This window comes from Corvus moneduloides, chromosome 5, assembly GCF_009650955.1.
Source record: "Corvus moneduloides isolate bCorMon1 chromosome 5, bCorMon1.pri, whole genome shotgun sequence".
NCBI classification, from domain to species: Eukaryota; Metazoa; Chordata; class Aves; order Passeriformes; family Corvidae; genus Corvus; species Corvus moneduloides.
Genome location: NC_045480.1, coordinates 61,624,104 through 61,643,644, shown reverse-complemented (window position 1 = coordinate 61,643,644; position 19,541 = coordinate 61,624,104). Strand labels below are relative to the sequence as shown.

Genomic DNA, 19,541 nt, shown 5'->3' with positions numbered 1-19,541 from the left:
GGGATAAGGTAGTTGATTAAAGTAAAAGATAAAAAAAGAGGAAAGTTTATTCTCTACTTCCCCGCGGGAAGCAGGGTTTCCGCACGCACATCGGTCGCTCCGGAAGACAAACACTGTAAATAACCAATGCCCTCCCCTTCCTCCTCTTCATTTCCTTATGTTTTATAGCTGAGCTGACGTCATGTGGCATGGAGTAGCCCTTTGGTCGGTTTGGGTTAGCTGGCCTAGTTGTGTCCGCTCCCAGGATCCTTCTCAGTGATGGGGCTAGGAATGTTGGGGACACAGCGCTGATGCTGTGGGAGCGCTGCCCAGCAGCGGCCTAAACACGGAGACTGTGCGGGCACTGCGGGGCTGCCGTGGGGAAGGCGCTGCGCCCCAGGCAGACCCGGCACCCGGCGCTACCATTGGCTCCGCTGCCGCCAATTCGGGGCCAGCTTGTACGGCGCGGGGCGGCACTGCGGCGCTGCCCGCGGCTCGGCAAGGAGCGGGATCCCGGAGCGGTGACAAGGAGCGGGGTCCTAGAGCGGGCTGCCTCGGATCGCCGGCCCAGCGCCTCACTCCCGCTCCCGGCCCCGGCCCAGCGCCCCGGCCCGGCCCCGGGGCTGAGGCGGGGTTGCCCCCGCCGCGGTGCGGTCGCGGCGGGGCCGATGCCGCTGCCGGCCGGAGCCCTGCCTCGGGCGGTGGCTGTGCTCTCGTTCTCCGTCCTGCTGAGCGCCCGGGGCGCTGCCCAGCGCCGCCCGGCCCACAGGTACCACGGGCGGTGGCGGAGCTGCGCGGAGCCCGGGTCGCGCCCCGGTGTCGCTGCCGGCGGTCGGCGGCCTGTTCCGCCGGGAGCAGCCGCCTCATGGCCCGGCCGAGATCCCGGTGCTGCCGTGCACCCCCTGCCCGCCGAGGGGGAGCTTGGCCGGGGTGTGCGGTGTCTCAGGGTGTCCCTTTGGGGCGGGGCAGAAGGGCAAGCCGGGCTGTCCCTTAAAGTGATGTCATTACTGAAAAGTAAAAAAGCGGTGTTGTCCTTTTCCACGTCTCTGTTAAAGGGTTTTTTTTTTGTGAATTTCAGGTGTTTCGCGAGTTTGATATTAGGAGGAATTTCTTCATGAAAAGGGGGATTAGACGTTAGAGTGGGCTGCCCAGGGAGGTGGTGGAGCCACCATCCCGGGAGATGTTTAAGGAAAGACTGGACGTGGCGCTCAGTGCTATGGTTGAGGTGACACGGTGGTATTTGGTCATAGGTTGGACGCGATGATCTCAAAGATCTTTTCCAACCTGATTGATTCTGTGATTCTGTGAAAGAGCCGAGTCTATTCCGCTTGCCGTAATATGCTTTACAGATCCGGCATTAAATAGCAGGTTAAAGCCTAGTGAATGAGATGTGTTTTTTGGTTTTTTTCTTTTAGTAACTTATCTGCAAACTGTTGGTCCCGCCTTCATCCTGTAAACATGTTCAACAGTTACAATGTGAAGTTCCACCACAGCAAAGCTCTCACTTCCCCATATCCAGGATCACACATTGAGCGTAGCCATGTTCCTGAAGATAAAGTGGGCTGGCTGACTGAGTGGAAAGATTATAATCCTGTGGAGTACACTGCAGAGTCTGTTTTGGCTGGACCCAGTTGGGCAGATCCCCAAATTAAGTGAGTGGAAATGGTAACTTTTTTCCCCTGTGAACATGGAAGCAGGAAATAGTCGTGAACTGAGTTAACAAGATCATCTTAAGTGATGTGTGATTCTGCAGTGATGTGTGAAAGTCAAGATTAAGAAAAGTGATTGGTTAGAGAACTGAACGGTTTGGGTTTGTTGTGAAGGTCTTTGACACATGATTTTACTGAGCTGATGGTTGAGATTGGAATAATGGGCAGCTGTTGATGCTGTGTAAGTGTTTCTCTGTGTTGTGAGCTAAATAAAAATCTCCTAATTCTCCTTAAGAGTTTGGAAGAACATTTTAGTGATACATTTGTTTGTTCGTTCATGGTTGGAATGCAAAAAAGAAAGTGAATGAAAAAAGAAAGTGTAATCATACTTCTTGAAGTGAGCACTCTGACTCAGGAAATGTGACAGGCTGAATTAATTGCAGTAATTTTTTTGTGAGTATGTAACAATGGGGGTGTCAGTTCTTCTGTCTTAAGTAACAAGGGGTAGGACAATAGGAAACAGCCTCACATTGTGCCAGGTGAGGTTTAGATGGGCTATTAGGAAAAATTTCTTCAGCAAAAAGTTTGTCAGGCACTGGTACGGGCTGCCCAGGGAAGTGGTGGAGTCACCATCCCTGGAGGTGTTTAAAAGATGTCTGGTGGGCTTGGCAGTGCTTCATGGAATTTGGTGATTTTAAGGGTCTTTTCCAACCAAAATGATTCTGTGATTCTCCAGCTCTAACCTTAACAAAAATACCTTTGAAACACTTTCTAAAGTGTTTCTAAACACTGTCTAAATGAAACTTGAGAGAGATGCAATATTAAATACTTTAGTTCTGCACTTTTGCCTGCAGAACTAAATACAGAGGGACTGTCATCAGTAAAGGTTGAGACTTTATAGCCTCCTTTAGAAAAGGGAGGGCCTGCAATTCCAGTTCTGGTAGAAACTGCTCATTGATCAAAGGGGTGTTGCTGGTCTGATGGGTGGCATGCAAGCTTTATAATTTATAATATGTTTTATAATTTATCTCTGTTAAATTCTTTTTTTTCACGCAGTGATGGTTTTTCTCCCAAATTCAATGAGAGAGATGGGGAAGTGGAGAGGAAGAGTCTGAATGGCTTGTATGTGGTCGAAAATGGGAGACCCCGGTGAGTGTGGGGTTTTTGTTTGCATATTCATTTCAGTGATGTGGTTTCAGTGCTGTTACAGGTCTGTCAGTTCTGGTACGTGGTACCTGCTGGGAGTAAGCCAAGAGAGAAAAATGGAACCTAGTTTAATGAATCGACACTGGTGAAGGAGAAAAACATGCTGTGTCTCTTGCCCTTTAAAGCACATGGTGACACCACATATGTGTTGCTGTCCTTCCATTTTTTGTTATTTAATCTTGATTTGTGGTTTTTTTGAGAGTTTTTTTTGAGTTTGTTTTTTGGTTGGGTTTTTTGTTTGTTTGGGGTTTTTTTGGTAGAATATTTTGAATGTGGGGAAGTAAATATGGTTAATGCACTGTTGTGTTAAGGGTATGGAAATTTAGCAGAAAATAAACTCCCTTGTGTTTCAGGTGATCCTCAGAGATCAGAGGAGCTGCGTGTGGCTGGGCTTAATTTCTATTTGGAACCAGTTCAGGATTATGTAAGTCATGTAGTGTGGCATTTATTTCAGGAATCCAGCAGGAAGAACTGGCCTCACTGGCAGAGGGTTGTTGGGGCGCTGGGGACCAAACCATGCTGCTGATCCTGTTGTAACCAGGTAAGGGACAGGTGACTGCAAGGTACCCTGCAGTAGAGAAAAAACCCATACCTTTTGCTTCTTTTCTGCCTCTCTGGACAGGTTATTATTTTTCATGGCCGTTTTCTCTGTGTGTTCTCTATGTGTAAGCCCATTCTGCTTTTGTTATGTAAGAAACACTAACTTGACTTAGTCTGTGATAAGAGAAGGTGGGATTAGGATGCTCTTTTGGTCACTGCATGCTTTGTTTTGATGTGCTTTTCCCAGCAGGATGTGTGTATGGGTGCTAACCATTTTACACAAAGCATTCAGAAAAGATTGTGTGGTTAACAGAAGTGCAAGCTAGAAAGTGCCATGCTGAAGTCAGAACCATTGTGGAAAATCATCCTGATGCATTTTACTTCTTCTGCTTTCCAGAAGGATGCTGATGCTACCGAGTTTCTTCCTTGAAAGTAAATGCTGGCATTGTTTTTGTTTTATTTTTTTTAGATAGCTTTTTGCTTTTCCTATTGGTAGTTCTTAATTCTTTACTGAAGGCGATGGTGGCTGCTTGTGGCTTTGTCCTGGCGCTGCTGCAGCCTGTGCGACCATTCTGTTCCAGCAGAGACATTCTCATCCGCTTAGTATGGATTGGCACAGGTGCAGCTCAGGGAGCTTTCAGAAGGAGCTGCTGCTACCAGCCTGGCTGCAGAAATGTGCCTCATGGGCATTTTCTGCCCTTTTGGCTGAGGAAAACCATCAGTGTTCTACCCTTGGTTGCAATCCTTCTGGATGGCATCCATCAGTCCACCCTGACTGTCCATTCTCTGCCTTGTTTGTCCCCTCACAGGTGGCAGTGCCCTCCTGTCCCTCTCTCAGGCCCTTGTGTCAAGAAGCAGCAAAACATGTTCTTGTTTGTCATTTGCTGCAGGTGGAAAAGGGACGGAAGTGGCAATAAAGTTGCTCATCCAGGTACTGGCAAGAACATCTTGCAGTTCGTAGCCATCAAGAGGAGAGACTGTGGGGAGTGGGCCATTCCAGGGGTAAGGGCAAAGTTCCAGAGGCAATTGACGTTTCCCTGCTGGTGAGGCCATGAGGCTGATAAGGCACGTGTATGATGCAGGAGGATGTAACATACTATGAGCCAGGAGTTAAAATTTGTAGAATCTGAGGGATAGTCTTTGTTTGTTTGTTTGTTTGTTTTCCCCCCTCTAAGGGGATGGTGGACCCAGGGGAGAAGATCTCTGCTACCCTGAAGCGAGAATTTGAGGAGGAGGCCTTGAACTCTCTGCAGAAATCGCCTGAGGAGAAGGCAAAATTGGAGAAGCAGCTCCAGAAGCTGTTCAGCCAGGAACATTTTGTGGTGAGCTCTGTGTCTCTTGTGGTAGCCTCTTGAGCTGTGCATGTAACTCACAGCTGTATGGAACCTGAGGAAGTGCAGCTGAAATGAAAATAAGTCATGATGCTCACGTTCTTGGGGTGTAGGAAATGGAAGGGACTGTTGAAAACTCTGTAAGGGCAAATGTGTCAGAGGGAAAGAAAAAAGTATGACTGATTCCACCTTGCTTGTTGTGACACTGAGCTTGTTCTGGTTTGTTTGGGGCCTTACAGGTGTACAGAGGATATGTGGATGACCCTCGTAACACTGATAATGCCTGGATGGAGACAGAGGCTGTGAACTATCATGATGAAACAGGTAAATATCTCCAGGGGTGCTCTTAGTTGTCTTTTACTCCATATGTTGATTTGAAATTGGGACTGTTCTTGAACTGAGAATGGCAATGAAATTGGGGGAGCATGAAAGTCAGGTGTAAAATATGGGGCTAGATTGTTAAATTGATCTGTTATCTTGCTTTCCCATTTTTCACCTGTAAGATAAATCTGTTTAGGTGATTCTGAGTTGTTCAAGCTAGAGATTTCATGTAGTGACATTTCCACTGAATTTTGGGTAGTAGGATGCCAGTTGTAAAGTTTCACATGTGGCTGGTCCTAGATTTATCGGCCCCCAGAAGTAGTGGAGATAGTATATCTTTGGCCCTTGTTTCCAATACAGAATGGAAAAGCATTTCCTTGGTTGTTGTCTATGAAGTCCTGAAATTCTTTAAAAACAGAGTAAAAACTTCAAAAAGAGAGCAATTCAGAAGCCTTTATGCAAAAAGTGGTATTTTTGATTTTGGGGCCTCTAGTAAAGTTTTAATTATTTTTGTTTTTTCATAAGCATATAAAAGTTTCAGAATTCAGTTTGTCCTGTAGAATCGTATGTGAGAAAAGCAGCAGTCAAATGTTAAGCAAACAAACAAAAATCCAGGCAGATGTATTGGCTAAACTTGAGGTAATGAGTACGTGTTGTCATGATAGTTTCCATAACTTTTCATGCTGCTGGTGATACCCTAAGAGTGGTGACAAGGAGTTAACTCAGATTTGCCACTCAGGTTTGCCTTAAAATAGTGCAGGTATGAAAAATGTTTCTGGCACAGAATCAGGGAGAAACTTAGTTGTTTTTTCTCTGAGAAGCAGTAGAAGGTTGCTGCCTGTGAAAGAGCATTGTGGAAGGGCAGAACTGATAGGATGTGAGAGGGGAAAAAGCAGGAAGAGGCAATAGCATGTCCTAACTCTCATTTTGTGAACAGGTGAGACGATGGATAACTTGCCTCTGGAAGCAGGTGATGATGCTGGAGTGGTGAAGTGGGTTGACATCAGTGAGAAGCTCGAGCTGTATGCAAGTCACAGCTACTTCATCAAGCTGGTGACTGAGAAACGGGGAGCCCACTGGAGTGAGGATCCTGGATCTGAGTGCCACGAGTGATGGAAACTTGGAACCGACAGACTCTGAGAGAATATATTTTCCAGCCTTGAAACAGATGTCATTGTCATCCTCAATGAAAATTCTGTGAAATTCAGCTGGGAAAAACACAGTGATAAACAGAGGGTTTTTCAGAGACTTCAGGTTGCTTCTTTTTATTTCTTAGCTAGTGTGAAATGAGAAGAATGTGGGGCTCTTGGTTTGCTTTCTTGGCTTCGTTATTTGTAGCTGTTTCATGATGTCTGCAGATCTGCATGGCAACACTGGGATTCTGACTGGTGGTAGTTCACAGGCTGTTCACCTTAGCTCTGTGTTCTTGCACTGTTTCCCTGTATGAATAAGTATGAATCCCTAAGGAATGAGAGACTTGTAGGATAACCTGAATAATGATTTAAGTGCTGCATAATAAAGCGAAATTTCTTTTCTGAGTCATTTCACTTTGGAGTGATTTTCTATTTTGAGAGATTAGTTTTCACATTTAATTACTTTTTCGTTTACAGCATGGCTGGTATTCACATCTGAATGTGTGACAATGCCTCTGTGTAAAAAGAAAACTGTTGGAGGATGAAACTTCATGACTGATTTGAAGAGCTGAATTTTGAGGTTCCTCTCTTCCCACGGCTTATGGCAGTACAGCAGTTGTGGAGACTGCAGCATAAACAGAGTCACTGGAAAAGAGCAGCCTTAAAGTATAGTCTTGTAAATTGTTCTGGTTTCTTACCCTTCAGGTGATGTAAGTAGCTTGCAGTCAGGAGGCTGATGTAGGCCTTCTCTGGCATTTATGCTGCTAACAGGAGCTGCACAACAGTTGCTGACATTTCTCCCTGTGTTTTTAATCAATTGCTGTTGTGTATTAGTGTCAGGTGTTGGTGACAGTGACAGCTGAAAGTTGATGTTGAAACCTGAGGACTTTAGGAATTTTGATCCATATATTGAAGTAAGGTGGTGAGAAATGTCATGGTCTGGAATTACCTTGTGTAACAGTACTGTGACACATTCATGCACTGTTGAGACTTTATCCACATCCTGCTTAGCTAATGAATGGGTTTAGGGCTTGCTCCTTTTCAACCCTCCCTCTGCCTCCCAGTTAGCTAGTGAAACCTGAAGGAGTCATGTATGTTCATGCAGGAAACCCTGGGAATCTTGCAGAGTGTCGCAGGTTCGGTTTGTAACCGGGCGGAAACACCAATTTAGTGTAGTGGTTTGGTCCAAAATACTCATTACTGTTTATCTTCTGTGAGATAAGAATTAGGAGAAATGCAAAGCAGGCACTGAACTTGAAAGAATATAAAGAAGTTTATTAACAGACCTAAAAGAGGAAAGAAAAAAATTATACCACCTTCAGAACTCCCTCCTCCCCCCACCTTCCTCCCTTCTCCCACTGACAATGTAAAAAGACAACCCTTAAGATGTTCAGTCTGTTTACCACTTCCATAATAACCTTGTTCAGTCCATTTAGAAAGAGAAGTCTCTTCTTTCTCATGCTATGAAAACAGTATCACAACGAGACAGCCACCCACTTCCAAATATTGTTCAGTCCATTTAGGAAGAGGAGTCTCTCTGCCTGCGTGTGAGTCCTTTCCCCCGACTTGCAGCTTTTCCCGCAACTGCTTTCGAGGGTCCACTCTTGAAGTTTTTTGGGGTACAATTTTAAGGTTGAGCCATTCAGAAACAAAAACAGAGGCCCTTCTCCTTCCCTGGGAGCAAAGGGTCTTCATCATCTTCATCGTTAGGACTATCTCTGGGAGCATCTCTGGGAGCATCTCTAGGGACTGAGGTTTTCTCCTTTCCCGTTTGGAGCAAAAGTCCTCATCAGGTTCATCTCTAGGGACTGAGGTTTTCTCCTTTCCCGTTTGGAGCAAAAGTCCTCATCTGGTCCATCTCTCCCTGTCCAAACTTCTCATGAAATTACAGCTGCGTCAGCATCTGCCTATCTCAGCGCAGGTGCTTTTGCTTACGAGTTGAACACTCCACCCCCCATATCTTCATGGAATTACAACGAGATCCCCTGATATAGCATAGCTTCACAACAGAATTTCAGCTTTAAGCATCTCCTCTCTCTCTTCCCTCAGGTTTTCAGCTCTTCACAGCAATAAAAGGGTTAATCTCACCTCGGCCTTGCAGCTTTGCAGCTGGAATGTTGAATGTTTCTTATCTCAGTGGAGAGGGGGGAGAGCCGAGCCGCTCCGGCTGCCCACGGCAAGGCAGTGGGGGGGTTCCATGGCTGGAACAGGTCCATTGACTCCAGGATGGCCGTGGCCCGGCCCGGCCTGGCCCAAGCAGGGCCTGGCCAGGCCCGCTGGCCCCCACACGGGGCCCGCAGTCACCTGTCCCAGCGCCGGAAACGAGAGAGAGCTTGGGGGAGAGTTTGTCTATTCTTAAGTGTGGATCACAGAGGTGGTCACAACTTTAAGTGGCTTAGAGAATTGTCCATATTCAAACTGGCCAGCTGATAGGTTCTATCAGTTCCCAGAGGAAACTGTAAGCACCCCTTAGCAAGGACATCCCTTCCAGGACTATGCTTGCTAACCTATGACACAGAGTTATTAGTATGTTCCTTTCAAAGAAAAAGTAATGCCAAGAGGTATTAATTTTTCTTTCAATCCTTGCTCACCTCTTCCTGCCCACTTGATTTCTTCTGTGATGTGATACATTATGCAGAGCAGGCCCCCAGCAGTGTAGTTGGGTTTTGAAAGCATGACCTACAAGAGCAGACCCTTCTTATGGGGTCAGGGGAGGTGGATCTGTAGTCTATAGATACAGTTTTTTATACTTCAGCTTTCTGTGCATCAGAAAATCACAATGTCATGAATCATGCCTTCTTCAGATGTTTCGGGTGATTAGTTTACTTCTCAGCTGATAAAAATGACAGGTTTTTTTTATAACAACCCCTACTAATCCTTGGAGGATTGACAAGCTTGGCAGTGGAAATGTGTTATAAAAGGAATATTTGTTGTTTGTTTTTTCAATATAGGTATTCTGACTGTAGCAATGCTGGAGGAATACTCAGGTGATATTACTGAGAGTACTGAAGCTACAAACTGAGAGGCAGCATAAGTACTTTCTTTTTTCCTGAAGAAATGGGAACTTGTGAATTAAAGCTATTACCTTTTGAGGCCAGCTGTGTACTGACCATGTGCTTGCAGTTTGAGAGCTGTGCTTTCTGCCATCCAACTCTCTGTGGGTTAAACAAAAAGCTCTTGAAAGAGCTCTTGAAAATAGCTATTGAAAATAAGTTTTCAGTCATGGTGCTTGCCTGATCCTTCTGTTTAGTGATTATTTTACTAGTAAGTAAGTAAGTTTGAGTACATGTATCGGGAAAATCTTGTAGGATGCGGTTTGGAAGAAGTTGGCATCACGTTGGATCTGTCTGAGGCCACTGACATCAACAGCTCATCAGGTGGGATGTTCATCTGCCCCTTAATACATTATATTCTTCGTATATCCACAGCTGTAACCATCTTGGTGATGATCATTATTTGCCCTGTAGAACTTGGGACTATTTAAAGGGCAAATATTTCCCCTTTGCCCTGATAAATTCAATTTTGTTGTATGTTTTCCTAGTAGTGGGTTTGAGCAGAGCAGTGATGAGCATTGTGTCAGTGGAGAGTGAGTCAATCTCTTGAGAGTTATCCTCGTGTGAACTATATTTAATTGTTCTAAGGTGGCTGAGTCTTGGCTGCAGAAAGAACAAATATGCAAAAGACTGCAGCTAGGCTGGAAAAGCTCTGTCAAAGTTACTTTCTCCCCCAAGACATTTGAAGTCCCAGAGAAAGGATCTTTTCCAAATGGAATTAGCATTGAGAATATGCTTTTGTACATACCATCCAGGCTGAGTTGTTTACACACTGCTGTGTGATGTTGCAGAATGTGAAGTGAGCAACAAGTTGGGATGGTGGAAAAAAACTGGCAGTGAAACTGGTTTTGCTGGGAAGTAATCTCTGCTTTGTGCAAGAAGTTCTTGTGTTGAAAATAATCACAGCTTAATTCATTGTATGCCAGGGCATCAGGCTGGTGTTAAGCTACGATTATCAGCCCTTGCTGGTTCAAGAGCAGATTAGCAGGGGGTGAGGGGACTTCCACTGTTTAAGATACCAAAATAGCATTTCTGAATTCCATCTTCTTTTCATTGGAGAGGTGACATGGTTCAGGTGAAAGGTGTTTGCTGATCATCCTTTGTAGGAATAGCATTTGGGGTTTTTTTCCTTAAAGCAGAACATGCCTGGAGTGTTTTCAGTGAAATGCTTACCTTAAGATCACAAATTTATGGGGATTCGGGAATAATCACATACTGTCCTGGCTTTTTTTATTCTTAAATTGTGCCTCTTTTGAGGTGAGCAAAAGATAGGCAATGGTGAAAGAAATAGAATTTTCTTTGACAAAGTTCTGACAAAACCCATATTCCAAGTAGACTTCTATTTTATTTGAGACTTCTCTGCAGAGTGTTAAGCTGACAATACAGTAAATAAAGTAAACAAGTCCCATTTCAGTGTGCAGTAAAATCTACATTCTATAATTCTACTGAGGAGTTTTGTGAACGGCTTAGTCATTGGGTTAGTAGTATTCATTGGTTCAGAGAGATCATGGGTACATGTGGGGGAAAACACTGGTTGTTTAGCTATGAACCAATTGAAGTAGTTAAACTTTGCTGCTGCTAATGAATGTAGAAATTTTCTGCACTTTTGTTATTTGATAAGAATTCAGTGAACCTTATTCCACCTTTTTCTTGAAAGCTGTGAAGCTGTTAATTACAAAAGTAAGCAGGATTCACTGATTTTAGTACAGAACTGAGAGTCTGTTCAGCCAGGTTCAGAATAGGAGATTTTCATTTATGTCCCCTGCAACAAAGAAGAAGAAAACATTATTGACATTTTATACCAAAGAGACATTTTTATGCTGTATCACTGTCAATAAGGTGACTGATGCTATGGATGAGCAATCAACTGGCAGAAGTATATGTGTGTTATGACTGGTAAATTGTCATCAGAAGAGCTGAGAGAATTCTGTGAAGCTCCGTGTGTCTGACTTCTGACAAGAATCAGCCTCCACTTAAAATTAGGGACTTGCTAGTAAGTTTTTGAACTCATTTCTTCAGTCTGCTTGTTTGGCCAAATACCTTCTGTCATGTAACTCTTCTGGGATTAACCTGTGCTATGTTGTTAACCCTGCTGACCTTTTGCAGTCTTGTTATTACTGTTCTGTTTTCCTCCCAGCACAGTAGCCATGAGCTTCTACTTACAATTTCTTCGCCTTACATTGAGGTCTGAGTAATTTTCTTGATGGGAACATTCTGTCAGGTGCATCTGCCTATTTTTTTAGGTTTACCTTCCTTAATCCCAAAGCAGTGGCACCATTCCTTCAAAGCGATGAGTTTGTCCTGGTCTCCATCACACTCTTGGAAGAAACGGGTTATGCAGTGTTCCATGGGAACAAGGGAGGCTCTCAAAGGTGCAAGCTCTGAGTGTGTTAATAATCTGAAAGAAAGAGCAGATATGGAGAGCTGCATTTCCTTAATAAATCAGCAGGATTATCAAAGGTGATCTAAGGTAGAAGACAGTAAGGATGGCTTTATCAGAGATGCCCCACTGGATTTTGCTATGGCGCTGCTGTAGTGAATGTGTCCCAGGTCACTATAAAGATATCTAATATCTGATGAACTAAAATGCTTCTGCTGCATGTTTGTTTGCTAAGATCTTTTCTCCTAGAACAAGTATTACTTGTGTAGTAATTACAAGTATTGCAAGGAGCAACTTGCTCACTACTCATCACTTGTGGAGTTCTGCTCTTAATCCTCAGGAGATCAAGCTTGCAAAAGTGCTTAGCTGTGTTCTAAAGCAGTAGGTGTGATTGTCCCTAGGTATTGAAGGTCTGAACTTGGAAATAATGGGTCCCATCACTGAGTGATATGACCAAAAGCTTGAAATCTGAGTCACGTTCTCAGAAGCTGGAGGCTTCCTCTGGACTGTGACTGTATCTGCTCATTAAACTGAGAGACCTCTGTGGTGTTAGTTGAAAACTATGGATACCTCACTAGTGGATTTTTGCTGCCAGGGCTCTGTCCTCTGTACTTAGCCTTTTGCTCTTAGCTTCAGTAATGACAGGATTTCTTCCTGGCTGAGAGCATTAGTAGCCATTCAGACACTGTAGAGCTTAGAGTGTACTACATTATCATGCAAGGCAAGAGGATAGCAGGCTCTGACCTAGGACATGACCAGGAAAACAATGAGGGAAAAAGTTCTGTGTTAGAAAGGGGGAGGATACTGGTTTCTATATGTAGAGAATCCTTTGAGGGGTTTAGAAAAGTAAAACAGCCTGAGTTTAATTGGCAAATCAGAACTGAACCACAAATATTTTTTACCTGTCAACAGGGTGCTGATCAAGCTGGTGAAACTGCCAGTGCACAGGATACACATACATGTGGTAATTTTTCTCAAAGTCGTGCAGGAGCAGCTCAACTGGGTGGTCACCAGCCACAAGGCGCTTGTCATTCTGGTAGATCTTTTTGACCTGAACATAACACAGAAATTGTTATTTTTTGTTTAGGAATGAAGATCTGTCCTGAAGAGAATTATCTGGCAAGAAGGTGTTTGGGAGAAATGAAACTTGATAATAAAATACCACTGAGGAAATGGGTTTTAGTGTTTGTGATCATACACAGCACAAAAAGCTTGCCTCAGGTGGTCCAGGAGATTTTTGTTGCTGTCCGCGTTAACTTTGGCAGTAACTAGAAAGGGAGTGAAATTCTTGTGGCTTAATTGTCAGACTCGGCTTGGTAGCCTTGGCTTGGTAGGAGATTAAACCAGTTTTATCACATCTTCTGTCCTGAGCAAAGCAACTCATGTTTTGCTGTGAAATAAACCATCTCAGAAGTCATCTAATTCGTACCATTTAGTATGAGATGTTCTGGGCTGGTCCATGTAACTGCATGGTTTTGTCTGAAAAGGATTGCTGACCTTATTCCTTTGCTTTTCAGTTAGAATCCCAGAAGTGTTCAGGTCACGTTCATAATATTGGACAAGGATGTTCTTAAGCCAGTCTCGCATCCGGAGGGGAAACTGATCCACTTCATAATCAGTACAGGGCGGGATGTCTGTGCCAAAGAGGAAAGCTTTTGTTAACAAGTCATCTGTTTAATCCCTATTCGAGCATTTCTGAGATTTGGGATCTCACTATCAAATTTCCAGTTAAAATTGACAGAACTGTTAATACATAAAATTGTGAATGCACCTAATGTGTTCAGTTATAAATCTACAGGGTTTTTGTGCACGTGCTTAACCAGTTGTGCAAGATCCAACTTTTATGTATCCGGGCAGCTTCTGAGCATAGTTGTGCAGTGGAGCTGTTATCAGTCAGTTGCATGAAAGCAGAATTTTTGACAGCAAAGGAGTATTCTGGCTGGGAAAGCACTTTCCTTCTACCATATGCAGCACGCGAAGAGGTTGGAAATCAGTTCTGGCTTTTAGATCCTGACTTCCGCGTGTGGCATCTAAGTTTGGTTGTTGTTTGTTGGGGTTTTTTTTCCATGGGAGTTAGAGATGGACATTTTCATTTACTAACACTCTGCAAACACTGTTTTTCTGGTCAAGGATTTACAAAATCTTCAGAGGCTGTAGCAACAGGAACATGTAAGACAGTGTAGGGGGAAGATAAGGTCAGCAACAATTGGTGTAAGCACAGGAGAGATGTCTAGGTTTCAGATACTTTTTAAACATGCTTAGGTTCTGGAGGTCTTAATTAGCAGATAATTGATGCACAAGTGGCAAATTACAAGAATAAAGGTAGTTTAGGGCTGGCTGATGGGTTAAGGCTACTGCTTCTTTATACCTAGGTGAATTCTTCACAGAAAAACAAGCTTACATTTGCAGGAGCCCATATAGTCTAGGTGCAGCTGGCGGCCCATTTTTGTCCCTTCCAGTTGACATTTGGTGCCAAAGAGTTGACATATGCCATCATAAGTCTTGTTATCCGTACCACAAACCTAGAGGAGGAGGGAAAAACAAAACCACCACCCCCACCGCTGTGTTGAGAAAATAAAAGCATCATTAACATGTGGTGAATGCCCACGGGGAGTACACATGATCAGAAGTATTGGAAATATTAGTTGTATGCCCACGTGAGAATTAGTTGTCTGTACTTGCAGGCCCAGTTTTGCAACACCTGAGTTTATTTTAGTGGTTGTAATATAGCCTCTGAGATGCTGTGGGATTATTTCACTCAATATGTGGTAGTACTCCGCACATGCTCTAAACCACAAAGTGGGTACATGAAACTTTTAGCGACAGGGAAAAGCTGCGATCCCTGAGACTGAGTGGAGCAAGTCAGTTGCTGTGTAGTTACATGGGTTCATACTGTTCTCAAGCCATAGTCAGTGTGTTTGGGTGCTTTATACTTAATTTTGCAACTACTGGAATCATTCAAACTCACTTGCATGCTCTTTAGGGTAGAATCATTCTAAATAACAGCAGGGGAATGTTATCTTATGAACACTTTAGGTGGCTTTTCCCAGTCCTGTGCACTGGGTGAAATACTCACATGCTCATAGTCTTTGGTGGGAGGACAAGCAGCAGGATCTTGGCAAATGCAGTGGGGTTTCCCTTGTTTGTCTGCATGGCAGACTTTGCCTCTTTTGCAGTGGAAGTTATGACATGGGTCTAGCAATCCTAGCAGGAAAGAGGGACTGTTGCAGGTGATGGGATGAAGCCAAGTGTTTGTCAGGTACTACTGATAGCCAAAGCAAAACACAGCCCAATATTCACCAAGAAATTCAAGTGCATTTTTAAGTTTGTTGAAATGAAGTTGGATCTTGTATTGAATAAAACAAGCCAAACTTTAAATGAGGATTTTTGTGAGGCTTCTAGCAGTCCCAGGTTTGAATTGGATGGGGAAATAATTTTCTCACAAAAAGCTGTTTCTTCTGTAAGGACTAACATTCACTTCCAGCTTCCTTTGGTGAAACATATCCCATCTGTCTTTGCTGAATCAAGCACTGGCATTTGTCCCACTCCTACTTGAATCCAAGCTACTGTTCTGAAACTGAAAACTCTCAGTGCAAGGTAATTCCCATTTCTGTGTAACTGACACAAAAATTTGTGCACTGCCTACAAATGTTTTTCACAAACAAATTACTAAATTCAAGGGAATATGGAAGGGATTCTCTGGGAACACAGGATTAGGCACAAGCACAGTTCAGTCACGTGAAATCCCATGCTGCAAAAGGCAGAAAAGAAATGCAGACCCGCAGATTTCCTAGCTGCAGAGAGCAGGGCGTTACATGCCAGCTTTGCTTGGGGCTTATCTTACCAAGGAGAGCCTCCTCATTCCTGTTGCTGACACTTTCCATCTTGCCATGGGAACTGCCTGTAGTCTTAACCTGCACAGTCACAGAAGCATAAGCAGAAAGTTGTGGTGAATCTTGGGAAGAAAAAAAAAATACTTGGACAAAATTTTCTCAGGTCCGAATATAGAGCTGACTGAGGCACAGTTTGCTCTGCTTGAAGCAGAGAGAGGTTGCTATGCAAAGTGTGTGAGAAGAGCATAAAGCCTCTGGTAGTATTAACATGCTCTTGTTATTTGGGGAAAAAAATAAGAGTAGGAGGTGGAGAGAGAGAGAAATGGGAGCTCGGTAAGGCCTGAGTTTCTTATAATTATTCTGTGGACTGTAGTCCTGCCTTTCCAAGCTGTTCACTTTTGTGTAGTAGTGTTTAAAATCTTTGTGAAAGAGGAGTGAACAGGCGGTCTTAGTAAGCTGGAGATCGGGTTTCAGGTTTTGTATCTGTGTATCTGCATTTATTTGTGTGTTTCATTACACACCCCATGGGGCTGGAGCTCTTACATGAATGGTGTTCACTTCCCTCCTGGTCCAACTCACCTAAATGCTCTGTGTGCAGTGACACAGCATGAACCAGAGGAATAGTGAATAAAAGGAGAGATGAAACTTCTGCATATTAATAACTTATTACATCTGTTTTTCTCCAACATGTCATTTCAATCATCAAGAATTTAAATTTGGAACTGGTCCCTCTCTCCCTCTCCCCCTTTTTGTAGTATTCCAATTTTATTTTAAAGATAACTTACCTTATCTTCACTGTCCATTGAATTTATGCTCTGAACAGAGCTACTCATTTTCAGTTGTTGCTTGTTGTCAGAATTAGGTGGCTCATGATCATAATCATCTTGTTCAGAGTGAGCAAGGTCTTTAATCTTGGCAATTTGGTAATCCTCAGTCTCTCTATGAACTGCAGTGTTATCTTCAGTGGTTCCATCCCCTTCAGGCTCGGTACTGATGCTCTCCTGGTCATTACTCTGGATTCTCTCCTCTTCCTCATAGGCTGCTTCTTTCCAGGTGTTGCTGAGATACTCCTCACCATCAATGTCACCACTGTCATGACCATCATCATCATTACGGTCTTCCTTATCTCGTATTTTCACCACTGTGTCATGGTCACTCGGATAGTTCACTTGAATATTGTCTTTTCTCTCTTGACTTTGCTGTTTGCCATCCTGATCGTCATTATGGTTTTTTTGAGAGAGGGGGATTTCTTCTTTATAGGACTTCTTCTGGCTGTTCTCCCTCTCTTCTTCCTCTAGGTCAAATTTCTCTCTATGTCTCTTGGTTTTCCAGGTTGCTTGGCTGGAATCTCTCAGGAGTTCATCTGATTGCATGCTGTTCTCATGTTGCTGTCTTTTGTATCGGTCACCTTGATGTGTCTGGTGGCCTTTGTGCTTTTTGTCTCTGTAATCAGTGTCTTTACCCCATTCCTCATCCTCTTCTTCCATACTTGCCTCTTCATCGCTTTCACTGTTTCTTTCAGGCAGGCCAACAGCATTTTTGTTATATTTCCACATGTTATGCTCATGATGAAGGCTGAAATCACCCACTAGGTGTTCTGCATGGCCTGGAAGGTGTCGGTTTGCCGTGTTCCCATGTTTCTCATGCTTCCTGAGCTGGTCATGCTCAGAGCTGGACTGCTCTCTGCCGCTGCTCCCAGAGTCACTGTCCTGGTTATCAGAAGCCAAACCTGGTTTATTGTGCAGTGCAAGGAAATCAATGCTTTTCAGGCTGTTTTTCACTTGATGCTCGCTCCCAGTTCTTCCTTGTTTCCTAATGGTCTGGGGCTCATCCCTGTATTCAGTGCCTGGTACTGATACCGCTGGTTTTAAGCTTCTGTGACTGGGCAGAAAATCACCTTTGTCTAAATACCCTGTGTTCTCTTCCTTTGAGGCTTCAGGGTGAATATATTCACTCTTTAAAAAAAATTTAAAAAATAACAAGGAGATTAATAAATCTTAGGTTTTATTTGAAGTTGATGCAGTGTTATTTTTGCCTTGTATTGCAAAGCATAGCATGCTTTATTTGTTTTCTTTGTATGTGCTCTTCTTAAACTAGCCCAGAGCACGAAATTCACTGCTGATGTCCCTTCTCTTTCTCAGCAAATCTGTTTATCTGTCCCTTCTTTTAGTGCTGGAGTTTCTGGAGAGGTCTATACAACTCTGTTTCAGAGACAGGTGCATATGGGTGTCTTGTGAAATCTCAAAATGCTTAATTAGTGGTTTAGTCATAACTCCAGGTGCTTGTAGGCTGCAGTAATTATCACTTACCTCAGAGAAGGGGGAGGTGAAACATAACTTCCTACACAGACAAGAGAAAAATAAGGGACCTGGGAAAAGAGGAGCAGGGGAAGAGAGGGAACCTTTCACAAGGTGTCGTGATAGTAATTCCTGAGGAGTGCCCTGCATTGATTTCATAATCCATATATTCCTCTACTTTGAGTCTGATACATCATTGCTTCCTGGCTGAACTCACCAGGAACTATTGTGTGTGGTGACAATCGCTGTATCATAAGATCAACAATAGATGTTTGAGTGCCTTTTTTTTTTCTTATTCTGTCAAGCCAATAGCAAAACTATTACCTTCGGTAGAAAGGGTTCAAATGCTTGAGAAGAAAGCAGGTACTAAAATGACTGTCAGGTCTTGCCTCAGCAATTACCTTTCTGTTGCTGTGTGTACTTCTGAACAACACCTCTGCATGTTCGGTGTTGCTTATTGCTTACAGCAATATAGCACCTGGTGCTGATTTTTCTTAAAGCTTTTGGGGGGTTTAATTTGGGAAGAATGGTCCTTCTCAGCACCCAAGTTGCTGGAATAGCTTTTCCTTTAGTTTAGGCAGTCTTACGACTGCTTGGAAACAAACACTCCACTCACAAATACTTATACAATATTTTTTTTTTTAAAGGTAGGATTGGAAGTATTAATTAGGTTCTTGTAGATCAGCTATATCCTATTTCCAGTCAAAGGAATGTCAAAGTAGTATCTTAATGTTTTGCATGTTGCTTGGTGTCCTTGCTGATGTGGGAATAGTACTGGAAAATATATTCACTGTATCTGTTCCAACTGATCTAACTCTAACTTTTTCAAGGGAAGATCCTATGTTTGCTCAAATCTAACAGAAATTCAGGGTGGAGCTTTTCCAAAGCTCTACAGATTCAGAAGACACAAGGCCAAACAGTCTTTAAGATTGTCTGTTGTGGGTGCCTGTGTTTGAAGCAGCAGTCTGAGAAAGATTTGGCTCATGTCTTGACAGGAAGCCTTGTCCTGCACCTGTTCTGCAGAGATGTGCCTGGAGATGGCTTCCAGATGCTGCTTTCTGTTATACCTGGATAAAATCAGCTCTTAGGAACTTGGGTGCTCATGAAGGAACTTGGGCAAATTTCAGTCACTATCTGTGATTAGACACTGTGGGGGAGAACTGGCCTTTGATAGATGATACACACACTTGGAACTGATGATTCATGGGCTATTGCAAGGTCTTGTTTCGATGCAAGTGTCTTCTGTGTGTTATTTCTGGTAGACAGCTGTGGGCTACAAAGTGATGTTTATACCATTTCTTCAGCTGGGTAGTTCATTAGGAAAAGTTAATTTTTTGTTTTTCATAGTGCAGAGCACCATCTGGATTGATATGAAATGTATCTGGAAGGCTCTACAGAGTGGGATATTGTTTATAATTAAAAATAACAAAAAGGTTAGGATAACAGTTGGGATTTTGAATCTCTTACCACAGAGCATGACCTGAGTTTAGTAGTTCTGACACATCCAATGGCTTGGAGCCAAGATCCATTGTGTCTGAGCCACAAAGGCTCACCAGAAGAGTGCAATAAAAAGGCATTTTAATTTGCGTCAGCTGTGAATGCAAAACTGTGGGCTCTGTCATTAGCACACATATGTGGCCTAGGGAGGGCTGGTGAAATCCTCTGTCTCATTGCCATCAGGGCATCTGGCTCGTCAGCCACAGAGTGCTCTGCCAGCACAAGCTGTGTCTAATGCTCTGCACTGTGAATAATGAAACATACAGTGGCTAAAATTCTTATATGTTTGAGACTGCATGTGATCACCTGGTGTGATAAATTG

The 19,541-nt window shown here is 43.4% G+C and overlaps 2 protein-coding genes across 5 annotated transcripts in view; one reads left to right on the top strand and one right to left on the bottom strand.

Annotated features, from left to right (window-relative positions):
* Positions 1-111: 111 nt before the first annotated feature.
* On the top strand, positions 112-6,573 carry NUDT9 (nudix hydrolase 9). 2 transcript variants are annotated; one of them, XM_032108349.1, is made up of 8 exons: positions 112-204; positions 1,395-1,631; positions 2,685-2,777; positions 3,289-3,375; positions 4,265-4,376; positions 4,550-4,696; positions 4,945-5,029; positions 5,964-6,573. In XM_032108349.1, the coding sequence occupies exons 1-8, from the start codon at positions 182-184 to the stop codon at positions 6,137-6,139; spliced, it is 960 nt and encodes a 319-aa protein (XP_031964240.1). In that variant the 5' UTR covers positions 112-181; the 3' UTR covers positions 6,140-6,573. The 2 variants fall into 2 exon arrangements, with proteins under 2 accessions (XP_031964240.1, XP_031964239.1); XM_032108348.1 differs by lacking the exon at positions 112-204 and adding an exon at positions 211-748.
* Positions 6,574-10,537: 3,964 nt separating this feature from the next.
* The window catches only part of SPARCL1 (SPARC like 1), a 13,221-nt gene continuing 4,217 nt past the window's right edge, over positions 10,538-19,541 (bottom strand). For 2 of the 3 annotated variants that reach the window (XM_032109933.1, XM_032109934.1), the window contains exons 4-10: positions 16,211-17,380; positions 15,437-15,506; positions 14,669-14,796; positions 13,994-14,114; positions 13,090-13,226; positions 12,495-12,643; positions 11,415-11,610 (exon numbers count right to left, since the gene is read on the bottom strand). In XM_032109933.1, the coding sequence (XP_031965824.1) occupies positions 11,430-11,610; positions 12,495-12,643; positions 13,090-13,226; positions 13,994-14,114; positions 14,669-14,796; positions 15,437-15,506; positions 16,211-17,380 (1,956 nt within the window). In that variant the 3' untranslated portion in view covers positions 11,415-11,429. Of the gene's footprint in view, positions 10,975-11,414; positions 11,611-12,494; positions 12,644-13,089; positions 13,227-13,993; positions 14,115-14,668; positions 14,797-15,436; positions 15,507-16,210; positions 17,381-19,541 lie in introns of those variants that run through there. The other variant, XM_032109935.1, reaches the window with a different exon arrangement.

Bases quoted from the DNA above. Each gene is read 5' to 3' on its own strand.
- NUDT9 (XM_032108348.1), top strand. From the start codon at position 648: ATGCCGCTGCCGGCCGGAGCCCTGCCTCGGGCGGTGGCTGTGCTCTCG. The intron at 749-1,394 runs GTACCACGGGCG...TTTTTCTTTTAG, and splicing joins CAGCGCCGCCCGGCCCACAG to TAACTTATCTGCAAACTGTT. The intron at 4,377-4,549 runs GTAAGGGCAAAG...CCCCCCTCTAAG, and splicing joins GGGAGTGGGCCATTCCAGGG to GGGATGGTGGACCCAGGGGA.